Source organism: Gavia stellata, chromosome 11 (assembly GCF_030936135.1).
Source record: "Gavia stellata isolate bGavSte3 chromosome 11, bGavSte3.hap2, whole genome shotgun sequence".
In the NCBI taxonomy this organism is placed as follows: domain Eukaryota; kingdom Metazoa; phylum Chordata; class Aves; order Gaviiformes; family Gaviidae; genus Gavia; species Gavia stellata.
In genome coordinates this window covers 15,406,719-15,424,191 of record NC_082604.1, presented here as the reverse complement: position 1 = coordinate 15,424,191, position 17,473 = coordinate 15,406,719, and the positions used below count along the sequence as shown (strand labels likewise).

Here is a 17,473-nt window from a genome sequence, read left to right as displayed (position 1 = left end):
CGACTCGGAGAGCTTCTCGATCAGGCGCGGGTTGCTGAGGAGCGCGAACAGCACCCGCCGCAGCACCATCCTGCGCCCGCTCTCGCGAGAGCCGCGCCCCGCCCGCTCCCGCGAGAGCAGCTGCCGCGCCCCGCCCCCTCTCGCGAGGGCCGGGGCCCGCCTCGTCATTGGCTGTCCGCTCAGCGGCCGCCGCTCGCGTGCGCGGGGGCGCTGAGGGGCGGGAAGCCGCTGAGGGGCGGCCGTGCCGCCATGTGCTCCGGGGGGACGCTGAGCATCCTGCGCAGCGACTCCTACGCTGACCTCAGCCAGTACCGGGACCAGCACTTCCGGGTGAGCGGGGCGCCGCCGCCGCTGCTGCGGGGGGCGGGGGCCGCGCGGTCCGCCTGGCCCGGGCCCGGGCGCGGGTGCGGGTGCGGCCCCGGGCCCAGGCCCGGTTGCGGGCTCGCCGTGGGGTAACGCTGTCGTTGCGGCTCAGGGGACGCGGTACGACCAGGAGCGGCTGCTGAGGAAGAGCTGCACGCTGTACGTGGGGAACCTCTCCTTCTACACCACGGAGGAGCAGATCCACGAGCTCTTCGGCAAGAGCGGTGACATCAAGAAGGTCATCATGGGGCTGGACAAAGTGAAGAAAACTGCCTGCGGCTTCTGCTTCGTGGAGTATCCTTCTGCGGGCCCGGCCCTGCTGCCCGCGGCCGCTGGAGCCGGACGGGGGGAGCGGGCCCCGCGCTGGGGGGCGGCTGGTTGTGCCGCCCGCAGGCCGCCGCAGCGGTGGGCAGGAGCGGTCAGGGCGTGGGTGAGCTGCAGTGCAGGCTCTGAGTCACGGGAAAGCTATCCGAGGAGAAAACTATGCGGTTGCTAGAGTGTCCGTGGGAGTCCTGGGCGAGAGAGGGCAAGCATGCACTGCACGTCGAGTGGAAGTTATTAGATTGCTTTCGCTGTGATAGTTTAAGCCAGACGCTTTCTAGATATTGACCTCTGGACTAAAAGCATAGTCTCAGTGCCCGAGTAAAGAGGTGTTTCTTTTCATACAACCATATGCATAAAGTTTCTGTTGGTATCTTGCATCCCTGTCATGTGTTGACTTCATTACATGCAAGTCTTTTTGAAGATCATTCTTTTGCTGGTTCTGGCGAACTCACCGAAATGGTGAAAGTTTGCAGCATGAACGGAGCATGCATGGGGCTTCTCATTCTTTCTTTAGTAATAGAGCTTTATGCTTTTAAGGGTGGGTGTGGTTAAAGAACTTGATCCAATATATGCATTTTTAATATGCTTGAATTCCTGCACATTGCTCTGTTTCACTGGCACTTTTCTCAGCCCACATAGCTTCATAAAAGCGGTTCCTTTTAAAAGTAACTGAGCAGGAACCTGATTCAAGCAAATACTTGGTTTTGTAGCCCATTTGATACTGTTCTTTTTTTCATGTGTTGTAAATAGAAGCCCATCTTTTTCATTAACCTATTGCTAAGGTATTATGCAAGAGGAGATGCTGAAAATGCAATGCGATACATCAATGGAACCAGACTTGATGATAGGATCATAAGGACAGACTGGGATGCAGGATTTAAGGAGGGTAGACAGTATGGTCGTGGAAGATCAGGGGGCCAGGTAGGTTATTGTACAGCCTAGTTTTTAAGGGACTGGTGACTTTGCCAAATTACTGCTTTTTGAATAAACATGCTCAGCGCAACTTCAGGAATAGCAACTTACAAATTATTGTTTAAGATAGCATTATATGTTAGTCTGTAAGACATGTTATTAATGATGATGTTACCCACTAAGACTAAATAACTTTTTCATACATTTCACTGAAAGTACTTTCAGAAATGTCTTGGCTGCTTGGGGAGATAATGCTTATAAGTAAGCTCAGAAAATGTAAGGCTGTCAAGAACACAAAGGACAGCACATAGCTTACCTAAAGTTGAGCAGGTAGCAGATGCTTTTACTGCTGAAGCATGAGGCTAGCCATCCTCACTTTGGCTGTCTTGATTAAAGAGTTCCCCTGGACATTATTAAGTGATTTTATGCTGTATTCCAGGCTTCTGCATGATGCACTTTGCCTTCTGTTTTGTCAGTCGGCTCCTTGTGGTCACTTACATGTTGTGAACTCAGTTTGACTATATTCTGGTGGTGTAATAGTTTTTGAGAAATTGTTTTTCTTTGTCTTTACTGAGCTTCCCTTTTTTCCTCCTTCGCAAGGTCCGAGATGAATATCGGCAAGACTATGATGCTGGACGAGGTGGCTATGGCAAAACTGTTCAATGCCAGTGAATAGTGAATGACTCATCAGCCTCACAGGAGAACTAAATCTGCATTGTAAATGTCACCAGGCACAAAGTAGGTCTGTTGCACACAAATTGATGTAGCTAGAAATTCACAGAAACTACTGTCCGTGTTCCTGTGATCACATAATATCTCTTCCGTTTTAATACCAGGATCCAAAGCATTGCAGAGTACATTAATACAAGGTCTTAAGCAATAGTATGCGTGAGGCTTTGGTCTCTAAATGCTGCTGTAACTCTACGAAAAGGAGCAAAGGTTTAATGGTATGGTGCTTTTTTTCACTGGCAAAACTTGATTATTCTATCACTGGATTTTGTTTACATTGGTATCACAGGGTGGGGAGCGGCAATAAAGGAGGATTGGTGCATGTTTCAGAGACAAAAGAAAAAGGCAAAGAGCCTGAAAAGGAAGTGGAATTTCTAGGGAAATTTTCCAATTTCTAGGGAAGACTTAAAGTTGCAGATTTTCTGGGGTTACTGGGTTAGCATCCTTTTACACTGATCCTGTTCCTAACATGGCTACATGAACAGCCACAATAACACAAGTCAGACTGATGACCCCCGGAATCGTAAAGTGAGAAGCAAGCCTAGCAGAGCAGAAACCAGACCCTTGCAGTCTTCCACGAAGTATAATGTTATTGCACGACATTGCGTGATTCAGAACCATTTTGCTTTGTGGGATACAGAGAACGGCAAGTGTAAGAATTACAGTAGCAGTTATTTTCACGGTTGGAGTAGTAGTCTTTTGCTCCTGTCTGCTAGCTCTCTACAGCCTTAGTACTTCAGGAGCAGTATCTTTCCTGTGCATACAAGGGTGGCATGAAGCCATGTTGTACAGTTACCCCCCAAAATGGGATGTTTGAGGAACTGTGTGTATAATGAGAAAGAAGATCTATTTTGAGAACAAACTATTTGAGAAACTTGGTTTCAGACAAAAGATTAGTTTTAGGAGGAGCCTTGCTTTCTACTGAGCATGTGGTAAGAATGGTGAAAGAATTGCAGGACTGAATAGATTTCCCCCCCCCCCCCCCCCCCGGATCCTATTAATACTGCTAGTTTATATTATGGGATTTTGATGTACAGCAGACATAGGAATAAAAATAATTAGTGATCCCAAGATCTGTGAAATTGACCTGCTGGAATGAAACAGTTTAAAAGGAACTATTGCAGAGCTTTGGATTTTTTTTTTTAAATGGACTTCTGAGTTCTTTGGAAACGGCAATTCATCAAGTTTTGTCCAAATACCTTGTTGTCTGTGACTCTTTAAAAACTTTTAAAATACCAGGTATGTAAAAGTTGATCTTTATTTACCGAAGATACTGTTGGAAATCTTGATGCGTTTCTTGTGTGCAGTTAGTCACAACTGTTACTGTAAATAGGAAATACAGTGAGGTAGAACAAGTGCAATGAGACTTTGCTTACTTAGGAAGCAAGGTTTTGGGTGGGCTTTGGTTTTTTTGGCACATAGAGTAAAAGTAGATTTTCAGGATCACTTGATGCTGGTCTGCAAACAAGACTTTGAACAAAGTTGCCTTTTCATTCGATTATGAGTTTACAGCCTGTAATCTGCTCTAGGAAACCTCTGAAGTTTATTTTTCCTTGTATCGATTTTGTATAAAAAATTGTGTTACCAGAACTCTAAGTCACTTTCAAATAAAGCTGCAACGTTAAAATGGATTGTTATTTTTTCTAACAGAATCAGTGAGAGAAAGGAGCTATATTCAGACTCCTGTCCGCATCCTTTATTCTAGTGTCTTTTAAGATGGCAAGAGTGAATATTCCTTCCCTTTGACTGGATTTTCAGTCTTGTTCAGTTCTTAACTGGATGCTGAAAGATGTTTGTTAATGCTTTTCATTCTGGTACTTCTTGGATTGCAGAACAGAAATTAAATTATTTACTGATATTGAAGTGGACGTGAAAGTCCTTGGTGTGTAACAAGTAGTTTTCAAGGTGCACTTCCTTATAAAAATGAGCTTTAAAATTACTGTTTATTGTAAGTGCTGCAAGACAGTCATTCTCAAATGAAATGGAGGTGATAATAACATTTTCCCTCAAAACCATCACTGTCTTTTGCTGCATATGTGCAATGTGTATGGAAAGATTTTATTTTAAAGTGAGATTTTCTATTTTGAGAAAAGTTTCAATCAAAATGAGGTTTAAAAGCACGTGATACATCACATGAAGTCTTAGTATCTCAAAAGCACATCTAGAGGAAATTGATTGAACATGGTTTGATTTTTGCCTTCCCTAATTGAAATCAGACATGGCTCTGCTGAAGATAGTGCTTAATGAAAGTAACTGAATTAAGTCTTTAAAACTTCACTGGGGGGCTTCTTTAGCTTTCTTACATACCAGTTTGTTGTGATTAGGTTCTCTTGGGACTACAGGATCTCCTGCGATTTTTTTGACGTGCCAGTTCATTATGATTATAGACACTTTTATAGAAGTTTAAGCTCTATATTAGCTCTTCTAAATACTTGCTCATCGTAATGTACTTTTATGGAATTGTATCCATAAAGAAATACAGCAGCTAAGAATATGAGTGGAAGCTTAGCCATGCCTTGATGGAAGAGAAGCTGGTACAAATGAAGTCGCCAAGAGCTTCAGTCTCTCCCTCAGACTCTTGTGCAGGCTCATGGTGGGTTGATTTACATGCCTCTCTTTGGCACCAATAGCTGCAAATAAGGCTTGTATTCACAACATTTGAGTCTTCGTATTACAGTGTAAAATCAGTAGAGTGTAAATTGGAGCATGAAAGGTCTTAATTTTCAATGACTGACAAAATAATCCCTGTTACCAACATACCCCTGCAGGCTAGTTTCAAGGTGGTCTTTGTATTAGTCGGGTTACTTACTACCCTGCGCAGCAGTAAAGCTCCTACTCAGGTTGGTGCCAGTGCCACCACCATTGGTGTTGATGTAATGGTTCTTTCTACACAGATGATTCCGAAAGACAAAATGATTGAAGTATTTAAGCTAGTATCCAGCACCTCATCATCTTTCATATCTTGTCAGATTAGGCTTCTTATGAAGGTAGAAATTGATGAAGGACTCTACTAAAATCGGTGTGGTTTGTACAAAGGCTTTCATCCATACATCCAAAGACAATACTAGGCAAAGGAAAGCAGTCCACAGGGACTGAATATCTAATAAACTGTTGCCCATTTGAGTTTCTAAAGCACAAATCATACCTTACACTACAGCATATAAACGAAGGAAGAACTGGAGGGGGCATTTTTCTTTGCAGTCTCTGGGATTTCAGCTCCTAGCTGAGCATATTTGGTACTTCCAGGTAAGTGTAGGGCCTGAAGTGACTACAGGTAAAGTACCAAAAAATTTGTGAAGACTGCAGAGAGAAGCATCCTGGGCTTCAAAACATCTATCACGTTTGGGAAGTAATGGCCTAATTTATTAATTGTCTGCTTTCGTATGTCTCCTGCTGGTTCCTACCTAAATAAGCTTTTGCGCAAGGGTTTGGATGTACTCAGAGCTGCTCTACAGTAACGCACACGACTCCTCTGCTGTCTCTTTTGGGATAACTAGATGGTGTTAATGTTTCTCATGGCTTGGGGGAGGAGGCCTCCCTGCCCTTGTCCGGCTAAGACCAGTGTTGAGTCCCAACTTGTGACTGGCAGGTGTTGTCTCCCTTACTGCTTCATCTTGTTTTTCTGTCCCACGTAGACAGAGGAAGGTTAATCAAGGTTGGCTGTATTTGTATCCCAAGGTTTCAGTAATGGTGCAAATTGCAAACAGGCCTTGCTCCTTTCTCAAAAAGCTGTGCTCTATCCAGACTGGATGAGAAGCCATAGTAAAGGAGAGGGACAGTTTCTTTTTGGGGGTAATCTACTAAATTTTTAATAATTAATTTATTATTTGTATACTGAGGTAAAAGGCTTCTAGCATAAAGCTCCTTCGAGGCTCATTTTCAGACCTTAAACTGATTGAACTATGGAAATTAAGAGAGCTTACTTCTTTCTCCCACCTCCAGACACAGCCGTCAGCACTGCACAAGGAGACACCATAGAAATTTAAGTTGAGCAAATTGGTCATGATCTTGTCTATTCCAGAGCCTTGAACAGCCCATAAGGGATGTGTACAGACAAAGTTAGGACTGTGCACTTCACACATCTGAAGTTCCCAGTATAGTGTCCCATTATAGACATAACTAGTCATGATCAATTCTAGAAAACACAATTTGAGAGAAAAATAGATCACAAAAGTCTTTCATTATCACCTACATGTATGAGTTACTCTAAGCTTGGGCCATAGAGGTCTTCTGCAGGTCCTACTTTCTTAGTGCTTCATAGTTACATTTTATTTTCTGAGCATGTGGTGGATCAGGATTGAGCAGAATCTTCCATGTTCCATTGTAATTTCTGGGCAAATGATCTAGTTCTGGAGAATGCATAAAAATACAATATTTGTATGTTAAGACCATATAACTTCACTCAATGTCTGCACCACAAAGGTAGAAAAGTTATATTACATCCCTGTCAGTTAAAGACAGTTACATGAAGAAGCAAGTTTGCTGACCTTCAGAAACTGCTTTCTGAAAGCAGGAGAAATCCATTCTTGTGTCAGGGTTCCACAGTTTAAGTAAAGATTACCTTCCTGCCACTCTGCTTCCCAACTTGCTTTTGAAGATGAAGATATGCTTTACTTCAGTGAGGTAATATTCTCCAAGATTATTTTAGCTTCCACCTGAAGGTTATTTGCGTGTCTATTAGGGTTCCTTACAGGAAAAAAAAAGAAAAAATAGGTAGCGAAATTCTTCTTTGCAACACTTACTAGTTAGTATGTTTAGATCTGACACAAATAATCTTTCCCTTCAGCAGAGCCATGAAATCGGAGTTTCAAACACTTGAGGAGAGCACAAGTAAAATGGCAGATGGCTCCCTCTAGTGACTATGAAATTAGTATGCTTTTATATTCTTACACAGCGAAGATGGTTGCTGAAAGCTCTTTTGTGCAGCATGCTGCATGTCATACTGTCCCAAGATTTTGCTTTGGTTTGGGTTGTAAAAATGGACAGAAACCTAATTTTTATCTGTAGTTTATTTTTCAAAGTGGAGGCAACTGGAGATCAGGATTTGTGGGTTTGTAGCCCATCGCTGTTTCTCTGTTCAGCAACAGCTTAGTTGTCTTTTGTACTGGATATTGCGATATGCGATATGCTGTGTCTGTGGTGACTTCTTTTCCTGCTCCCAGCAACCGCTTCAGATTTTGCCAAAAGCACACCGGTGATACTGAAGGAGGGCTGGACTCAGATGCCCAAACCATGCTTCACAACCTCCCATTAATTATATTTTGTGTAACTGTGCCAGCAAATCCTCTTTTGTCAAAAATCTGTTTTTCAATCTCTAGCAGGTTATGAAATAAAGTTCTGTGTTACACACAAAGTAAATGTATGCAGCTTGACAAGACAGTAGGCAGGGTCTTAAATGTCTAATTTGTTTCTGTGGAGTTACAGTAGTCCTTGAGGCACTTTGCAAGCTTTAATGTCTGTTGCTTCTGAGTATCTCTGTATGAAAGTGCCCTTTTTTTATCTTACAAATTTTTGATCTGAGACATAAGGGGGCTTATACTGTGTGTGACAAGCCTGTGGTGGATGAGGAGTTGAGCCTCTCGGTCTTCTCAATCCTAGCTCTGACAAGACTGTCTTTCCAACTGGTGCTAACGTATTTCATAACACAGTAACGTGACTGTCAGGAAGATACACCTCTCACACATCGTTTGGAAAGATGAGCAGTACTTGCAGGATATAGATCAGATCTCTTAAACCATTTTTACAAAATAATCATAAATATCTTAAGAACAGAGTAGGGATCTAGTGGAATGAATCCTCTCCATGCAGGACTGATGTTATTTGATGTTATTAAGACCTTCCAAAGCAGTTGCAGGCATCTTTGCTTAAGTCTTCCACTAGTCTAATGGTACTGCTGTAACATTTTGTACCGTTTACTAGTTGAGTAAAGACTATGTTTAAAACTTTGCACTTTCATTTCCTTCCCAGGAGCACCTTCACCTGGATTTCCAGAGGGTGCTTCTCAATGGGAACAGGACTGCATGGAATGGCTTTTCACGTGAATCCCTCTGCAGAATGGAGGGTCTCCGTTGTTCATTGCACCATTGTGCTGTGGCTAAATTTGGCAGAAGCAGTAATCTTAGAGTGCATGACCTGAATGAAATGTAGTTTGTTTTTGTGGGTTTTTTTTCTCATTTGAAGGCCAAATATGAGTTATTCCTGGTGTAGGATTTTATTGCTTTGAAAGTGCTACAGCAGACATTTGCTTTTGAAAACGCTTTCTGGACTGTTCAGTAAGAGCAGCAGTTCTGGTTGAATGTTCCTCCCAGAAGCTTTCTCTTTGTTCTCCCGTGCTCATCTCTGACTACATAAAACCTGCTTGTATCTTGTTCTGTTATCCTCCAACAAAGTCTAGGCAAAGCCAGTTGCTTCTGCCCTGACAAGAAAATCTACCACTGTTCCAGTGGCAGAGGGGCTGAGTCAGGATTTCAGATGCCAAGTTGCACAGAGGGAAACTGAAATACCTTCTGTCAAAAAATAGTGTGAATTAAGCATTACTCAGTTAATGACTGGGAAAACATCTTTCTTGAGTGCCTTGAGGATGAGTACGTTTTTGAAAATAAGACTATATCTCAAATAATTTTGTTGGGTTTAATTTTATTTAATTAGAGCCACCTCTGATTTCCTTTTCAAGGTGGGCCTTTTATTGATTCCTCTGGGACTGATGTTTTTCAATTAGGACAGTATTGAACCACAATTTGTGTTATTTCAGGTATAATTAAAAGACATTTTTTCTCAGAACACAATTTGAAAACAAATGGGAAATAAAATGTGCTATTTTAATATTTCTCCAGTTACATGCAACAGCATAAATTACCTTAATTGAGTCAGCTTGTAATTAAGTTTCTGGACAATGAAGCTTTTTCCTTCTGTACCAATCTCTCCCTGCAAGCCACAATTTGAAAAGGAGATTCTGATTTTCTAGTTAGAATAAGTAAGAATGTATTAAGTATTAATAATACACACTTGTCTTTAGATCTGTAGCTCACATGCAGTTTGAATTGCTTCAAACTGAACTTGTTTCAATTTTCTGTCTTTATTTTATTACTTTAAAATAATCATCTTCTTATTTTATACTTTGTGTCTTTAAATATTTTTATTGGGAATTTTTCTGACTTAAAAAAGTGTTGCTAGTCTGTTCAGCTTAATTTGATTATAAGTTGGTGCTTTTTGTTGTGTGTTTGGTTTTCTGTAATATCACTGTTTTGCAACATCTTAAATTACTTTTTGTGAAAACAAAACCCCTGTCAGCTTGTCACGCTGCCACAAGATGTCATGAGAAGCCGTGTCTCGCTTCAAGATGAGCGTGCTCTGTGAGTCCTCGCAATCAGCTAAGTTGAGTGGTGGTTCTGGAACGATGTGTTCTGCGAGCATCATTTCACCATACAGCTAATGCAGTGTCTCATTCCTGAAGAAACTCTTTCATGTTAGGAGTCTGCTTGAAACAAAAGTGACTAGTGACTGATTAAACTATCTTCTAACATACCCTGAAGCAGCAGAGGTAGAAGTGCCTAAGGTTGCTGAGATGTAGCATGCCTCCTAACACTGAGCACTGTAGAACTGAAAGGTTCTGTACGTAGTAACCACGATTGTGCATGCTGGCAAAGGACTGGTTTGTGGTTTGTTTTTTGTAGTGGTATTTTTCCCCTCTGAATTTACTCCAGTAAGAGCAGAAATGTGTTTCCAGGAACTGGAAAGGACTTTTTCTCCTTAAGTCCAGAAATGTCCCAGAGTCTCTGCACTTTTGCTTCTGCTTTTAATTTCCCAGGTGAATTTCCTCTTTGAAATCTAGATATTAGTTTGAAAAAGCCTTCAAGCAGCAACCCTGCAAGGTTCTATCCTGCACAACTGTCAGGGGAAGGTGTTTGTTGTTGTCTAAGCTTGCCAGAGGGAAACACGGCAGAGAATTTGGAAGTTACTCAGATCTCACACACCTTGAGTCATGGTGGACTTTTTGATGAATTGTTTTATAGACTGCAGTCCTGTCAGGAACTTAGCTTTATCTCCCGTTGAGTTCAGTGAGATCTGTGTGCATAGTGCTAAAGTACTGAATGTGCCTTAATGAACTTTATCTAACTTATTTCTCCATAAACTAAACATGAAGCATGCTAACATGCCAGGACAATTCTTGAAAGGTTATGTGGGAGCAGTATGGGAGCAGTACTGACTCTTGAGTTGTATCTCAAAGTGAGTCAGGGAAGCTGAGCAGAACAGTGTCACAAAAAGTAACCACAGCTTTTTGGTAGGAGAGATTCAAAATCCCTCAGGCTAAGCATCCAAAATCAGTTGCAGGACAGTATTTTTCTCGCAATCCAAGTCCATGAGGCCCAACAAATATTACTTGCTCTACAGACCTTGCTTCAGAAGAGTGCAGAAAGCTGGTAGGATGTGAAAAGTGAGGGAAGAGTCCAGCTGATTTGTGCTAATCCAGTAAAAGAGGCCAGTAGCCTGAATAAATATGTGGTGTCCATCAACAGTCCCCGGATACAGTGTTGATTCTGTGTTTGATCATGTGTTTTGCCCTAAAGATATTTAATTGAACTAAAACAGGTGTGAGACTGAGTTTGTTATGATTGATTCATTCCCTATTAGAAAACAAAATCACTTTGATGTACGTGAGCGAGCGGTGCTGTTTCTCGTCGTGCTCTGTGAATTGTCTTCCCGGTTGAACTGAGTACTTCACAGGCTGGAGTACTCCATGAGCGGTGCACGCTTCAGCAGGCACGACATACTCGTCGTTGTCCATGTGCAGATGAATAGAACTGACAACTAAATAATTTTAATCTCTTTCTAGGAAAGAATGAGCCAGGGCTCCAACTTCAGACAAATCTGGAGGTAATTAACTGTTCCCAGACCCAGAGCTGTCCTGAGAGGAGAGAAAATGTATCATACAAAGCTGTATGCTTGAGGTACCAAAGCTTTAAGGTGCTCAGGATTGTGATGGACTCTCAGACTGTAGAGTTTGATGGGCAGCACTGGAGAGAGCATATTTTCACGGGATATTTGCAGAAGAACGTGTCTATCCCACCCGTTGAAGGACGATCAGTGTTCTGTCTGGTAAAGGCTTGAGAGCATACAGACAGCTGTACTGTGACTGCCTTCTGTGTAGAGGGTCAGGGTGCTTTTCCCTGCACGCATAGCACTATAACAAAGTTCATGATTTTCCTTTTTTAATGGTTATGGCAGGCACCTAGTCTGTTCACGAAGAGAGTTTCAATACAGCTGTTAAGTCTAGGAGAATTTAGTATGTTCTATTGGTGTACACATATGACCACACAGAGTTTAGTCTGGGTTGAAGTTAATGTGAGGGTACTGGAATCTTTATTTCAGTTTTTGATATTTTAGGTTTTAATAAATTTGAAGGGAATATTTTAGTGCACATAAAATGCAGAATTGCCTCTCAATAATTACTTTTTCACTGTTAGCCAGAAATTTATACTGGGCTATGCAATTTAACAATGAAGTTCTCCTCTCTTAGCTGCATATCATTACAATCCTAGGAAATTAGCTTCTTCGTCATTTCTAAAATACACAGATACCTGAACAAAGTCCAGTGTAAGTATAGTGTCATAGGGCTTTTTTAAAAGCAAGTTTTAATTTATTTTATTTTTTTAAGTTCTGAGGTGTAATGGGTTTTCTAATTTAGAAAGCATATAATAAAAATTCATTTTGTGTTAAGAACCTTTAAAAATAATTCATTATTTCTAAACATTTTTTATTGCTGAATATGTTGTTGCCACAACTGCTGTCAGTGACAGTATAACTTACAGTAGAGATATGGCAGACTGAAACTGCAAAGGAATAGTGGTGACAAAAGTTAGAAATAAAGCGTCATTTTCTATTCAGCATTCCTTTTAAATAGAGGAAAGGTATTCCACATTATTAAGGATTATATTGTTGCTTTTCAGACATGATTCAAAGATCCATATCGAAAGAGGGAAAGCATAAAACATAGTTGTGTCATTAGGAATTCTAGTTCCATTTGAATAGGAAATGTTCTATTTATGATCCTTAAAGAAAGCCTTCAGGTCATGAACAGCATTTCCATTTGTGGAGAAAAATGTAAGAATAGTTTTCTGAAAGTCTGTATAAAATGAACATTCCCTTTTGAACTCTTTATTCATTCAATTTCTGAGCACATTTAAAAAATCATTGAAGAATTAATAGAAGCTATGTGAAAAATAACATAAAAAACCCTCAGTGAAATGCCAGTGTTTTTTGCAGTATTCACAGTTTAGTTTTTGAGTGAAACAGCTGTTAATTTCAATAGGCCTGAACTCATTAGTTGAATATACCACAAGGAGGACCTGCTTTTCCTTTCATCTACTCCAGGGTGGATGAAGAGTGAATTCACAGACCTTGGTGGCATTACTGTGCATAGACCTAGGAAGAGAATGGGTGAACAGAGTGTCTGCTGTGTTATGCAAGGGATATTTTTTTAAAAGAAAAGGATCTGAGTTTCTGGATTTGAATGTACTATAAACCTGGACATTAGAATATTTCTGCTAAGTGTGTTGAACACTTGAACTTCTAAAACTTTACATATGTGAGGTTTTTATCTTTATGCATGCACATCCTACGAACAGGGACATGAAAATATCAGTGAAAAGCAGGCTTTTCGCATCTACTGCTGTATTTACAGTTTCATAATCTGAGAGTGTTGCACATTTGCAATTGTGGAAAAGGGACCATGCTGATGAGTGATGATGATGCAACATACATGTCAACAACGATGTCAATTCTGCATCACAGCATATTTGTCTTTTGAGTTCTGTTTGTCATTTTTAAAATTTACTAGTGTCTCATGATTTTTTTATTTTTTTTTTTGTAGCAGGTTGATTAGATTATGGGCTAACTCTGGTAGGAACAGAGAAGCTCTGAGCTGTATCACTTCTAGATATGAACTGGTCGATCGTCGTGCCACTGAGCTGTACTCTGTGGCCTCACTCGCTCATGTCAGCAGCAGCACAGGGATCTGCAGGGGTTACAGCCATTACTCCTGAACTGTTTTCCTTGTTTCTGCATTACAGTCTTTATGCTGGTTCTTATGGCCTAATGTATCAATGTATTAAAGAGAAACATGAATATTTGATTTTTCCCTATGAAGCCAGGAAATTGGGAGCTGATTGTATATTAAAGCAATGTGATTCATACTTTCCTTGAAGAACTCCAGAGTTAAACAGCTTAGGTCTTCTGTTAAATGCAGAAAGAAAGCACTTCAGTGTTTGCCAAGAAACTGGGGTGCTTTGTTTAAAAAGATTTGAAGAAGTTGTTTTAGATGTTCTGCAATATTTCCCTATTTCTTGGCTAAGCTGTATATATTCATTTATTGATAGCAAATTCCGTGTTTTCTGTGGTTGCAAAGTTTACCACAAATAGCCTAGCCATCCTTCCTGTAAAGGACAGGGGCGCAATCCCATTCTCGAAAGCGGCGTTTGGCTGTTTTCTCTCCTCTTGTGGTAAAAGTCTGTATGCAGCTGTAATGCAGCTGTTCTGAGTGCAGTGGGGAGCACAGAGGCAACCTGCTTCAATGCACAGCCCACATCTGTCCTTGGAAAAATTCAAAGTGACAGGAAGCATGCTGAGGCCATATGTCAGCAAAGCAGAGTTCAGAACAGGCTGCGCTGTAAGCATAGGTTTAATTTCTAGCACAGTTTTTGAGGCAGTTGAGTCTAGATCATTAAGAACAAAAGTTTCCTTCTCTGAATTACCACTGTGTGTCAGCAGCTGCTTGAGAATTTTGAGCAAACTTGGAAATACCTTTCCCAGAAGCACGTGTTTAACTCTCACATAACTGTCGGGACTTACTGTACTTCATTCTTTTTTGTCTGAGGGATACCTCACACATGTTAGTTATATGTTAAAGAATCAAGAATTTCTAAGTGCTGCCTTCGTTGGGCCTTTGCAACTGTGATCTGTATTGAAGGGACATTTCCTCTGTGAGTGGTTTGGTATCTCTGTATAACTCCTGTGAGACCTGGCACGTGGACGGTACGTTGTCTTTAAAACACTTCATCAGTTCTTAATCCCTTTTGAGTTTTGAAGCACTGAAATGAATTGACTGTTTGAATGTATTTAGCTAAACAATAGCTTAATATGAGAAGGATGGCAGCTTTTTGATGTGATTCTTAACCAAGAAAACAGAATGCTCCTTTTCTATTTATCTAATTAAAGGAGCAGTATAAATCAAATAGGAAAAGCTGAAATTGTTCATCTTGGTCCTTGGTTGACCTACAACAGGCAGAGATTAATTTCACAGGATCACAGAACAGTTGAGGTTGGATGGGACCACTGAAGACCATCTAGTTCAACCCCCTGCTCAATGCAGGGTCACCTAAAGCAGGTTGCCCAGGGCCATGTCCAATCAAGTTTTGAACATCTCCAAGGATGGAGACTCCACAACATCTCTGGGCAACCTGTTCCAGTGTTTGGGCACCCACACAGTAAAAAAGTCTTCTCTTGTGTTCGCACGGAGTTTCATGTGCTTTAATTTGTGCTTATTACCTCTTGTCCTGAGCACTACTGAGAAGAGCCTGGCTCTGTCTTCTTCACACCCTCACATCAGGTATTTATACATATAGATAAGATCTCCCTGAGCCCTCACTTCTCCAGGGTGAACAGTCTCAGCTCTCTCAGCCTCTCCTTCTATGACAGATGCTCCAGTCCCTCAGTCATCTTTACGGCCCTTCATTAAACTCACTCCAGTGTGTCCCTGTCTCTTGTACTGGGAAACCCAGCACTGGACACAGCACTCCAGATTTGACCTCACCAGGGCTGAGTGGAGGGGAAGGATCACCTCCCTTGACCCACTGGCACCGCTCTGCCCAATGCAGCCCAGGACACCGCCAGCCTTCCTTCCTGTGAGACTGCATTGCTGGTATTTCTGTGATGGAGTCTTCCATTCTTGATAAAATTCCCAGGTATGTCAGGGCTGCAGAGTTACTCCCCTGTTTTTTTCATGGCTTTTTTTTCATAAACATAATTATGGTTAGAAGTATTCTTACATGCTACAGAACTGCAGTGTAGGCTTATAGTGTTCACAGTAAAGACTCAGCTTAAACTGTGCAATTAAAGAAGAAGCAAAACCACAGATTGTTTGTGAGGTGGATTCTATTAATATTTTAACATTGGTAAAATACTTACTGTTCCTTTACAGATTTATTTGGTTTTAGAAAGCAAGAAAAAGATTCAGTTTGGACAACACTGGAAATTTTTCTTGAAAATTGTTGAAAAAGCCCACCTTTTAGAAATGTCAAAATGTACCTCAATCATCCATGTAAAATGTTTTTATTTATTTTCCTATGTCTCTTCTGGTTCTCTGTAAGAACTATTTCGTAACTGAGGAACTGGTTTGAAGTAACTATGATGGCGTCTTTGAAAATGTTATCAACCAGTTTTGCATGTGGATTTTCTATGTTTTTTGAAAGCAACGCTGAAATTGGAAGCATTGTGACTTGTTGCTGAACCTTTGCTTCCTCTCTGTGTTTTCTTTCAGTGTCTCTGCTCTAACAGCTTACCTGCTAGCAGAATGTCCTTTCTGCTTAAATTTCTCCCACATATTCTTTGTTTTATGTTCCAAGCTGCATGGATGATATATCACATTTAATTGCTCTTCTTCCTTGCATCTATGTAATTTGACCAGAGGTGCTGGTGAGTGCGTTCTGTGGAGAAGGCACAGGAAAGCTGCATATCGCTGCCTTGCTGTGATTTGACTTTGTGAATGTCGGAGCTACCAAACGTGTGCCATATTCTGCCTTGGAGTCACAGTTTTAAATTAACTGGGGTAACCTTAACGCTGTTGGAGCTGCTGGGTGCTGTGACCTACCCCTCAACTTTATTTGTAATTGTGTGTTTGGTTGCCTACAGTCCTACAAAGAGCCTTCCTAGTAATGGATGGTGCTGAGTATCAACAATTCGCCTTGCAGTCAGTGTAAGGCCTGTGATATCTTCCCAAATAATACAGTTATAGTCAGGATAGTCCCTGGGTGGTTGTTAATACTAAATTGAAATTAACGAAAATATTTTATATTCTGAGTAATTTATTTTCCTGCCCTTTGTGACACATTTGGCTCTGGCCAGTATGTTCTGCTTGCATCCTGTGCTATTTTCAGTAATGTTCATTACCCTTCCCCTCACTTCTGTTGCAAAACAGAATGACATGTCTTTTTACTGGTACGTGCTACTTTCACACATGGGTTCAGTTTCACCAGCGATCAAAACCAGATGGATCAGTCGTGTGTGAGGACTAGTTTAATCTGAGTGCTGCTGGGCTAATTGGAGTGGGCTAGTGGATGTGTTGCTTTCTTTTTTTTATACATATAAATGAAAGTGTCATTTTAAATTGGACCTTGTCTTTCTGTTTCCCTCCACAGAGAAGAGATAAAAAAGGAGAACACATAGTTTTTGACAAGTCTGGATTTGGTGATTTTCTTGGGAGAACCATTTTCTCTGTAAGATGCATTTAATGGGCTGTTTTGAGTGCATCAGCTAGGGACCTGCCAGAAATAGTGCTAATTCCAGGAGCATCAATGGGCAGCAGAAGTCTCTGTTCAGAGCTTCCAGCAATGGCAGGGAGATCAGCCAGGTTCTGTGTTGACATAAGGTTTTTCCCCATCTTTCTGCAGAGTGTGTCCCATGTTAGCCAAGCTCTAAACAGCATTAATAAATGCCAAACGCATTTTCTGCAGCTGCATGAGAAAGCTGCCCAGAGTGGCTATTTATCACTCTCTCTCACTCTGACCCAATCAGACCCACATTACCTGTAAAGAAAATTGATTGGGAGGGGATAATTCTTTATAGCTTCTCATGAAAGAAACAGTTAATCATTTATCACTAGACTTAGTCTTTATGGCTGTTTATAATTCTTCCGCTTGTGACAGTAGGAACATGTGGGGCCCCAGGAAGTACCAGGACTCTGAGAATATTTTGAGAGATGCTCCTGTAGTGAGTGCGAGAGCCTTAAATGCAGGGTAGTTTATAGCATGATTTGTATCAAGTTGTGGTCTTTAACAGTAATTATAAGCTTCAGCACTGAGTTCAGCTCAGACTAGCAGTGACCTCAGATCCAAACTAGTTTTCAGTGGTGGGGCAGATCCAGGGTGGGTTT

General features: G+C 41.2%; 1 protein-coding gene across 2 annotated transcripts; it reads left to right on the top strand.

Annotated features, from left to right (window-relative positions):
- The first annotated feature begins 224 nt into the window (after positions 1-224).
- NCBP2 (nuclear cap binding protein subunit 2) lies at positions 225-3,307 on the top strand. 2 transcript variants are annotated; one of them, XM_059822645.1, is made up of 4 exons: positions 225-330; positions 476-515; positions 1,487-1,608; positions 2,200-3,307. In XM_059822645.1, the coding sequence occupies exons 1-4, from the start codon at positions 250-252 to the stop codon at positions 2,269-2,271; spliced, it is 315 nt and encodes a 104-aa protein (XP_059678628.1). In that variant the 5' UTR covers positions 225-249; the 3' UTR covers positions 2,272-3,307. The 2 variants fall into 2 exon arrangements, with proteins under 2 accessions (XP_059678628.1, XP_059678627.1); XM_059822644.1 differs by having other exon boundaries at positions 476-657; positions 1,470-1,608.
- Positions 3,308-17,473: the final 14,166 nt, after the last annotated feature.